We start from the raw sequence: 10,017 nt of genomic DNA, 5'->3' as shown, positions 1-10,017 counted from the left end.
CACTTCCCTGGGCGGCCGCTCCCGGGCCGCTGCTCCTGCCCGCGTGGGCCATGCAGCCGCAGTCTGAGGGCTGCAGATAAGCGAGGAGAGGATGGGAAGCGGCATCTCGTCCCCGGGGTAGAAGGGACAGAGAGGGGCCCTGGCTGTGCTGGGGACGGGGACCACCTGGTACGTCCCAGGCAGGGCTGTGTGGCCCGCAGTGCCGAGGGCTTCTGGTCTCCGCACCCTGTGGCTGTGCAGCAGCAACCGTCTCTGAACACCCCAGGGTGCTGGGGGAAAGGCGGGAGGGAGGGACGGTCAGAGGTGTCCTCACGGCTTCAGCATCTGCCCAAGTGGGGTGGGATGCTCAGGCGAGGGCTGGTGGGAGGCTGGTGCCCCTCTGCCCTGTGGTGCTGCAGCTGGCCCCGAAGCAGTTAAGGCTGCCCGAGCCCGGACGCCGGCTCCCGCCGCAGGCGTCCCTCCCAGCCGCTTCCTGCCGGCAGCCTTTGACCGGTTCCTGTCGGTGACCACCCTGCGGGCCTGGAAGCCAGCGCAGCCCCATCTGGTTTGAGTTACGCTCCGCGGCGGTGACGTCTCCTTCCTGTCTGGCCCCAGGAGCTGTGCATCACCCCGGCCCCGGCGGGCCACGGGGGCTGCAGGGCCCCGCCGCAGGGTGGCCCGCAGGGCTCCTGGCTGGGCCATCGCCCCCGGAGACTCCTGGCGCCCCGAGCCACTCCGGGGGATCGGTTCCTGGACACAGCCCTGCGTCTGCACGGCTGTAGCACGGGGATGCGTGGGCACCGGCACATCCCAATGCCCCAAGCCCAGGGTGGGGGACCCCCACCCCACAGCCCAGTTTGGCTTCTCCAGCCTCCTCCTCTCCCACCCTGGGACCCCACGGGGGCACCAATCGTGCTTCCATCGGGGCTGGAGGATCGGGACCCCTGGGCCGGCACTCATGGAAGCAGCTGTGGCCCCATCTGGCACTCCCGGCCGAGGGGCGGGAGAGGGCTCCCTGAAGCCCTGGGGAGGGGACCGGTCCTGCCGGGGCCAATGGGCACAGTGACAGGGCTGGTCCTGGCCCAGCACAGGCCACGGCAGCCGGTGCCATCCCTCATGTGGGGGGTCCTCGTCACCCCCACAGACACACGGCACAGTCTGGGGTGCGTGCACATATGTCCACAGCATCTGTCCCCGGAGCCTTGAGCACTCGTACAGAGCAGCACCCTTTCCCCATCCCTGCCTGCACCCCGTCCCTGTGGCACCCACCCTGCCTGCACAAGCAAGGGGCCCTGTAGGCAGCGCAGGGAGGGAAGGGGAGCGGGCGGACCTCCTGCACCGGCACCCGGCAGCACCGCTGGCAGCGGCAGCAGGTTCACCCCGTGACTGGGTGCAGCCCAGTCCCCGGTTGCGGCATGGCCCATGCTGGGAGCGGGCGAGCGGGCCGGGGGCCAGGCCACCCACCGCGAGCTGGGAGTGAGCTGGGGAGGAGGCAGGGCAGGGAGAGCAGTGGGCCCGCAGCCGGGAGATGGGAGCCGGGGTGGGCGCAGAGAAGGGGAGCGCCGGGAGAGCAGATGGCCGTGGTGTGCATGCCCGGGGTGGTGCAGGCAGCCGGGCTCTGCAGGATGGGGGTCACCATCCACAGGGGCTGCAGCTTGCAGGGGGGGGCAGTGGGATGCGCCACGCGATGCCACACTGCTCCCAGCGCAGGGACCCCAGCCCAGGGCACCGCGTGGGGCTGGGGCCGCGCATTCCCAGGCGGCGGCGGGAGCCGGGGCGGGCGATGGGCCTGGCCACGCTGTGTGGGAACCAGACGGCCCCTGGGCACGGCTGCGGCACTCGCTTCCTCCCACGCCCCCGGGGACAGCGCGAAGGAGGGGGCTGAGGTCAGCCGCGCTCGCCGCTGGCCGCTCTGGAGACGCCAGCATGATGTAGGCGCTCAAATATTGTTTTCCACTGGGGAGGGGAAAAAAAAAGGGAGAATAGAGAGGCCCAGGGCTGAGTGGCCATCCCCGATGACGAAGGGCGGCCCCCCCCTCCCCGTCTGGGGCTGGGACGCAGCCATGGCCCGGCAGTGGCTGTCTGGGGGCTGATAACGGGGCTGACGCGGCCGCGGTGCTCCCGGTCCCTGAGTGACGCCAGCGCCGTCCCTCGGTGCCAACACGGCCCCTGCAGAGACCCTCAGGACTGGCCAAGCTGGGGTCCTGCTGGCCTTGGGGGGCCGGGAGGCTCTGCCAGAAACCCGCTCCCCACAGCAGCGTGGAAAGCCCCCGCCAGCTCGGCATCCTCCCCCTGCGCCCACCCTGGGGCTGGCTGTGCCGTGGGGTCCCCCCTCTCCCAGTCTGGGGTGGCCAGGACAGGGGCACAGGCAAGGGCACAGCCCCCCGTTTTGCCAGCATCACTCTGGCCCCACTCTGGTGCTGCGGAGACACTGGCCTGGGTGTCCCGGCGGTGCATAGGAAGGGGCTGGCAGCCAGGTCCCAGCCTGGGGCTGTGTGAGGACCCCCGGCTGCCCTGGTGACCCCCAGCCTGGCCGGCCAGGGCAGGCCCCCGTGCCCAGCCCGGTGCCGGCAGCAGTGACTCAGCTGGTGCCTCCTCACCAGCAGCCGCCCGGCGTGATTCAGGTCGGAGGAATCCACTTTCCCCAGCCGTTCCCATCACAGCCGCAGCCCCTGGCACAGCCCGGCTCTGGGAGGGTGCCCTGGCCTCGGGGTGTCTGCAGGGACCTGGTGGGACCCTGGCCAGGCACTGGCACAGCCCTGAGCAGGGACAGAGAGGGAAGGGAGCCCTGTCCCCCCCAGAGCAAAGCCCCCCCACACCATGCCCCCCACTCCTCCCCAGTGTCTCTCTGGGGCCATGCGGGTGCATGAGCAGGGCCACGCGCCAAGGCTGGTGCTGGTTGTGCCATGTCTGGCACTCGGGGCGAAGCCGGGCACTTTGAGCGGTCCCAGGCGCAGGGAGGCGGCAGCAGGGCTCCGCGGGGGCTTGCTCCTGCCGCAGCGCATCCCCCTGCCCCTCATGGATGAGGTTCCCTCCTGCTACCCCGGGACAGGGCTTTGGGGGCTCCTGGCCCCGCGTTGCAGCAGGACCTTGTCCCCAGCATCTCCCAGGGACACAGGACCTGGACGTGGGTGCCCTGACCCTGGCCATGCCCCGTCCCCCCGCAGCCTCACCATCCAGCCAGTGATCGCCGACGGAGGGGCCAGTGGGGGTGAGGGCTGCGCCAGATAGCCTTGGGGACGCATGTCCCCCAGCCAGCGCCTGGGCTGGGGCAGAGGGTCTCCGGCTCGCCCCTGCCCGCCGCCCACCCTGAGCGGGGTGCAGAGACCACAGAGGCAGCGTTGGGGAATGTGCTTTATTCGGTGCCAGGACGAGGGGGTGTCCCGGGGTGGGCCAGTCCCTCACTCGAAGAAGAACATGCCGGGTGTCCGGTAGAGGCAAGGGGGCAGCCCCAGAGGGTAGCTGTTGCTCCCCTGCAGTGGGATCGCACCCCCCGGCCCCCACGGTTCCTTCTGCTCGCCCGCCCGCGGCCCTGTGGCCCCAAAGGGTGGCTGGCGGGGGGTGGCGGGGGCCGGGGGGGCCGCAGCCAGGAGATGCTCCAGCGCTGCGCCGCACGGCCGCTCCTTCACGCAGAAGCTCAGCGCCTGCACCCGGCACTGGTAGCTGCCACCCAGCGCCTCGGGCCCTGACCGGCCGAAGGAGCCGAAAATGGGCAGGGGGGGCTGCGCGTAGCCCTCCCCTTCCAGGAAGCAGGACCGGGGGGGCTTGCCCGTGCCCAGGAGGGTGCCAGGGAACGCGGGGGGCACCTGCCCAAAGGGCTGGCCCGGCCCCAGCCCAGGGTTGGCCGGCTCCTCGCCCTCCAGCTGCCCCGGGGGGGTGCCTGGGAGGGCTGGGGAGTCCTGCGGGGGGTCCCTGGGCTGGGCGGGCAGCAGGGCGGGCAGCAGGGCAGGGTGCGGTGCCGGTCGCTCGCTGGGCAGCGGGTACTGACCTGGCCGGGGCAGCTGCAGCGCCGCCGGGAGCCCCCCGAAGACAGTCTCCTTGGGCGGGCGGCTCTCCGGGGGGGCGAAGAACGGCCCCTTGGGCTGCGGCGTGTCCGGCAGGTACAGGCAGGGCTGCCTGGCTTTGGGCGGCTGCCGCCGGGTGCAGGGCTCGGCGCACCCCGGTATGCCAGCACACTCGGGCAGCATGGCGGGGCTCGGCAGGCGCCCCGTGGCCGCCGGTGGGGCGTAGCCCCCCTCTGCCTTCCCCTCCTCGGGTAGCGGGGCGACAGGTGGCCCCCGCGCCCGGTGCCTGGGGGGCTTCCCGCGCCCCTCATCCCCCTCAGCGCTCGGCGCGTCCTGGAGGCCCCTCTTCCTGGTGAAGCGCCGGCGGCGCCGCAAGAAGCTGCCGTTCTCAAACATGTTGTAGCAGTCGGGGTCGAGCGTCCAGTAGTTTCCCTTGCCCGGCTTCTTGTCGTCGCGGGGCACCTTGACGAAGCACTCGTTAAGGGAGAGGTTGTGGCGGATGCTGTTCTGCCAGCCCTGCTTGTTCTCGCGGTAGAAGGTGAAGCGGCCCATGATGTAGCGGTAGATGCCGCTGAGCGTGATGCGCTTTTCAGGCGCGCTCTGGATGGCCATGGTGATGAGGGCGATGTAGCTGTAGGGTGGCTTGGTGGCCTCGGGGCCGGTGGGCGGCGGGGGGCCAAGGAAGGGGCTGCCGGCCGGCTCGGGGGCTGGCAGGCTGCGCAGTGCTGCGTCGCCGACGGGGAGGTCCGGCTGCATCCTCCTGGCCAGCCACAGCCCTCCCGCGCCGCCACCGCTCCCGCTCTGCCGCACGGCCCCAGCACGGCCCGTTAAAACCCGCCGGCGGCCCAGCCTCCCGCGCCCGGCCAGCGAGGGGGCGGCGGGCCCCTCCTCTCCGGGGCCGCCCAGGGCGGAGCAGGGCTCCGCCGTCCAGCGCTGGTCCCTGCGGACGGACGGATGGACGTGCCGCCAAGGCCTGCGGCCAGCAGCCAGCGGCCCCGGGGCTGGCACAGCCGCGGCCTCCCCAGGGCAGAGGCAGGCAGCGCTGGCCTCAGCCGAGCCCCAGGCATGGTCCCCGGCTCCCCCAGCCCCTCTTCCCACAGGAGGTTCCCATGACTTGGGTCTCATCCTGCCCACGGTGTGCAGCTGGGCCCCGGCCAGGGATGGCGGGGGGCTGAGCGGGGTGCTGCTAGTGGGGCTGGGGCTGCTGCCAGCCCTCATCTCCGCACCCGCCCCCTGCCCACCCCAGTGCCTTGGCCCCCGCCCCCAGCCTGGGGTTGGGCCGGATCCTGCGCACCATGCCAGATCTCTGCTCTGTGCCAGGTCCCCGCACCGTACCCAGCCAGGACGTTGCCTCCAGGGTGCAGCACGGCCCCCACCTCCCAGGAGCCGCCTCACTCTACTGTCCAGGGGAAACTGAGGCACGGGCAGTGAGTGCCTTTGGGACAGGCTCCTGCATTGCCGGGTCGGCAGAGCAGCTAACGGGCACCTCGCCACTGCCTGCACCCCCTGCCAAGGGGCCAGGACCCAGGGCAGGTCAGGTCTTAAGCCAGGGCAGAGGCAGGGGGGTCGGCTCACACTGTCCCCCACGGCTGGGGCTGAGCTGGCTTTGCCCACAGCATGAGGCTCCGCCTGGGCTCGGCTCCCCCAGCTGCCCGTGCCCCCCTTGGACCGGCACCAGACCCCCACACGGGAGCCAACAGTACCAAAACACAACCTTTATTTCTAAGGTTCGCGAATGGTGAGTCCTGGCAGTGCAAGGTGCAAGGACAGAGCTGGCTCTGCCCCAGCTCACCAAACAAGCACTCAGCAAATCCCACCCAGGCGGGCTCCTGGCAGCTCCCGGGGAATAAATACAGGCATCTGCGTGGGGGCGGCAGCCGTCCACCTACCCCGGCCAGTGCCCGCCCGTGTCCAGCCCCGCAGCGCTGAGTGCCCCGTCCACGCCAGCTCAGGGAACACGGCCAGAGCGGGGCCGTGGGGCAGCAGAGCATCCTGCTCCGAGGCTTTGTCGCGACTGGGCTCTCCTCCCACCTGCCCGGGCTCAGGGCTGGCAGAGCTGTTTGAGGATGCGGATAATGTGGCTGGAGGTGCCGGGGGTGCAGGGCTGGGGGGAATCACGGAGCAGCGTCGGCCCCATGCGCTGGGCGTGATGGAAGAGCTCCCGCGCGAAAACCGGCTCCACCTGCAGAGGCACAGAGCCGACGGAGGATGGACACAGGTCCGTGTGCCCCCGAGACCGCGATGACTCCAGTGCCCGGCTCAGGGATGCCGCAAGCACCAGCCCCGGTGCGTACTCACGTGAGCCATGATAAGCTTCTGGAAGTGGTGCCTGGTGCTGGTGGGGTACTCCTCCCCGAAGCACAGGTGGATCTGGTACTGCGGCGTGGGCTGCCCGTGGCTCAGGTACCCCTGCAGCTCTGCAAAACACCGGCCCTGTCAGGGGACACGGCGTCCCCACAGCCCAGAGCAGCCACACTGGGGCATGACCTGCCCCTGTTCCCGAGGGGATCGGGGTCTCCTGGGGCAGGGGCCAGCAGAGCCGTGTGCCCGGAGCGGCGGGCGGGCACTTACGCTGCAGGAACTGCTGCGTGTCCAGCAGCTTGTAGGTCTTCTCCCTCTCCAGCTTGTTGGGCCAGTCCCTGTGCGGGGCCAGTGGCCCGTTCCAGTACACCCTGCCCTGGCACTGGCGCTTCATGAAGACCCCCTCGGGCGCTACCCACAGCAGCACGCCGCGCTCCAGGTGGGGCAGGAGCCGCTCCAGCACGTCGGTCATGCCGGCCACCCGGCCACTGCCACCAAGTGCCCGCGGCGGGGGGAACTCAATCTGCTCCATGCAGGAGGGGCCGTAGAGGTGCTCGCTATCAGCCGGCACGGCGCGGGAGGTGATGCGGCAGCCCTCAGCCGTGCGGGTGGTGACCTCCTTCACCAGCACGTCGCAGTAGTAGAGGCGGACGTGAAGCCAGCAGTCTGGGGCAAGAGGAGGGTCAACTCGCAGGCAGCCCGGTCTGGGGGGGCCGCCCAGGGCACTGCCAGGCCAGCGCAGCTCCTACCTGAGTGGTTGACATCCTCCACAGGGAGGTAGGACGGGGGTCCGGGGAGGAGGTGGCCGTGGGTCGGGTTCCAGCCGTAGAAGACTCCCCTCACGTGGTACCCTGGGCCAGGGCAGAGACGAGGTGGTAAAGGGACGTGGGCATCTGTCCCTAGGGGGTCCTGGGTGCCATCCTGGCCCCAGCCTCTGGGCCAGGTGTGCAGCCGGGTTCTTCCCACTGCTGCTGCTCGTTACTGGGCCTCATTAAAGCCCCTAAGTGCATGATCAACTGGCTTCTCTGGGGCAGGGAGGGAGCCCCCAGCCCCGGTCTCCATCCTCGTGGGCATTGCCTGCACAAGGGACGGGGCGCGGGGCTGCGGAGAGTGGGGTCGTGCCTGCCAGGCAGCACGTGCTCCCTGCCCCCAGACCCATCCCACTGCCAGGGCCCCTCCTCACCTCGCTCGGCTGGGTGGGCAGAGAGCAGGGGCAGCGGAGACACGTGGCACGTCTCCATCGTGCCCTTCTGGCTTTCCTCCTCCGGACTCCCCACGGCGCTGCCCTGGGGAGGAGAGCGGCTACGGTGAGGGCTGAACCGACAGCGGGGGGCCCTGAGCTGGCTCCTGCCTCTGCCAAGGACCCCATGTGCTGGCAGATCCCCTGCCTGAGTCTGGCAGCTGCGTGGCACAGGGGACCCTCAGGGGAGCCAGCTGCTCAGTGGGACAGATGCAGGCAGCGTGCAGGCAGGGGAGCAGCTGGCAGACGAGGTGGGATTTGGGGCTCGCACCTTCTCCAGCCCGCAGGCAGCTCCTGCAGTGGATGGCACAGGGAGGGGGGCTGGCTCACCTGTTGATGCTCGCCGGCTGGGGACCGCATGACACCGTCCTTCTCTGCGGAGAGCAAGGAAAACCTGATGAACCCCCGGCAAATGGCAGGAACAGCCCCCGGGAAGGTGCCTGGCTGCCCAGGACACCCAGAGAGGAAGAAGAGTGGGGGAGGAAGGGTGATGTCTGTGGGACACAGGGCTCATACAGACACGGTGCAGGCATCAGCCACAAGTCTGGCGCAGGAGGAGGGACGGCAGGGATGTACCTGTGTCCCGGGTGCCATCGGACACGATCTGGTACACCTTGTAGGGCTCGGAGATGTCCAGCTGGCTCCGCTCGGGCACCTCCTGGAAGTCGGTGCTCTTGTTGAGGGCGCAGCGGAGACGCGTCTTCCAGGTGGAGGGGTCGGCCTTGTCCGTCCCCTCGTGGTACTTCCCCTTGTAGACGGCCCAAGCCTGCCGGGCAGAGGGTGCCCTGCACTACGGTGGCTGCCCACGCCCCAGCCCCCTGCTCCGCTGTCCTCCGGGGGCCCACCGAGGTATGAGTCCACCGGAGCTGGGTGGGGGACAGTGGGGAGCCAGGGCTGTGTGTCCTGGGGGGCTGTGGGGAGCAGGATGGTAGGGGGTCCCAGGGGTGCGCACGGAGCTGGGTGGGGGGGTCCCAGAGGTCCGCATGGAGCCAAGTGGGGGGTCCTAGGGGGGCCCTAGGGATGTGCACGGAGCTGGGCAGCGGAGAACCCCGAGGGTGTGCATGGAGCCGGGTGGGGGGGTCCCGGGGGAGTGCACAGGGCCAGGCAACGGGGAGCCCCGGGGGTGCGCATGGAGCCGGGTGGGGATTCCTGGGGGTGCGCATGGAGCCGGGTGGGGATTCCTGGGGGTGCGCACGGAGCCGGGCAATGGGGAGCCCCGGGGATGCTCCCGGAGCCGGACGGGGGTCCTGGGGAGCCCGGGGTACCTTGAAGAGCGCGGCGTCCTGCTGCTGCCGGTAGTCCTGCTTGGCCGCGTGCTTCCAGGGGATGCGGAAGAGCGTCCGGTGCCGGTTCTCCCAGCGCAGCCCCGGGTACCGGCCGCTGTCGATCTGCGCGATCAGCCACTCCTTCAGCCGCATGGGCGCCCCCGGCTCCGCCATCGCGGCCCCGCGCCCGGCCCGGCCCAGCCCAGCCCGGCCCGGCCCGGCTCGGCCCGGCCCCGCCGCCCCAAGGGAACGTGTCGGGGCGGCGAAAGCGAAAGCGCGGCTCCGGCTTTCACTTTCCCTTTCCCGCCCGCCGGCGGCGGCTCTGGCTGCGCCGCCGGCTCGGCGAGGGGGGGACGGGGCAGCCCACGGGAGAGGGGACAGGCACCTCGCACCCACGGGAGAGGGGACAGGGCCACGCACGGGAGAGGGGACAGGGCCACCCGCGGGAGAGGGGCCAGGCACCTCGCACCCACGGGAGAGGGGACAGGGCCACCCACGGGAGAGGGGACAGGCACCTCACACCCACGGGAGAGGGGACAGGGCCACTCACAAGAGAGGGGACACCCACCTCGCACCCATGGGAGAGGGGACAGGGCCACCCAGAGGAGAGGGGAAAGGGCAGACTATGGGAGAGGGGACAGGGCACCTCGCACCCACGGGAGAGGGGACAGAGCCACCCACAGGAGAGGGGACAGGGCAGCCCACGGGAGAGGGGACAGGGCACCAGAAAGCACAGGGGACTCCCCTGCACACCCCAAGTGCCTCCGTTCAGACTTTCAGGACTCCCGCACACTTCCCGCAGGGGAAGGAGGACTCTGCTCCCCCGTCCTCCTGCTTCAGGGACCAGGACACCTCCCTGTCCCGGGAGCCGTGTCCTCCTGTGGGACCAGCGTCTCAGCCCGCGGGGGTGGGGACCTGCAGGAACAGGCACGGGGTTTCCAGGCTGGTGTGAGCAGTGACGTTACCCCATCTCTCGAATCTCTCCTCCGCTCTAACACTCGCATCTGCCTCGCGGCGCTCTGGGTGCTGAGTCGAATGGGAACCAGGTGGGAAGGGGCGAGATGAGTTGTGCCAAGGGCTGCCGGGGGCCGGCGAGGGAGCCTGACTCATCCCGTGCCCGCGCCGGCTCCCCTCCAGCCCCGGGGTTCCTGGCAGAAGCCATCCCCGCAGGGGAGACGTGGTGCCCGTGGTCACGGGCCTTCCCACGCCTCGGGAAACAGCTTCCCGT

General features: G+C 70.7%; 2 protein-coding genes across 2 annotated transcripts; both read right to left on the bottom strand.

Annotated features, from left to right (window-relative positions):
* Window positions 1–3,328: 3,328 nt before the first annotated feature.
* FOXS1 (forkhead box S1) lies at window positions 3,329–4,780 on the bottom strand. The gene has a single exon (XM_076351856.1). The coding sequence runs from the start codon at window positions 4,737–4,739 to the stop codon at window positions 3,381–3,383; it is 1,359 nt and encodes a 452-aa protein (XP_076207971.1). The 5' UTR covers window positions 4,740–4,780; the 3' UTR covers window positions 3,329–3,380.
* Window positions 4,781–5,683: 903 nt separating this feature from the next.
* Window positions 5,684–8,989, bottom strand: LOC143166959 (interferon regulatory factor 4-like). Its single transcript, XM_076351861.1, has 8 exons — window positions 8,790–8,989; window positions 8,101–8,290; window positions 7,835–7,898; window positions 7,468–7,586; window positions 7,034–7,135; window positions 6,555–6,950; window positions 6,282–6,400; window positions 5,684–6,165 (listed from the first exon to the last, which is right to left on the bottom strand). The coding sequence occupies exons 1-8, from the start codon at window positions 8,961–8,963 to the stop codon at window positions 6,025–6,027; spliced, it is 1,305 nt and encodes a 434-aa protein (XP_076207976.1). The 5' UTR covers window positions 8,964–8,989; the 3' UTR covers window positions 5,684–6,024.
* Window positions 8,990–10,017: the final 1,028 nt, after the last annotated feature.

The sequence above is a fragment of the Aptenodytes patagonicus genome, chromosome 14 (genome assembly GCF_965638725.1).
Source record: "Aptenodytes patagonicus chromosome 14, bAptPat1.pri.cur, whole genome shotgun sequence".
In the NCBI taxonomy this organism is placed as follows: domain Eukaryota; kingdom Metazoa; phylum Chordata; class Aves; order Sphenisciformes; family Spheniscidae; genus Aptenodytes; species Aptenodytes patagonicus.
This window is presented reverse-complemented; position numbering and strand designations above follow the sequence as displayed.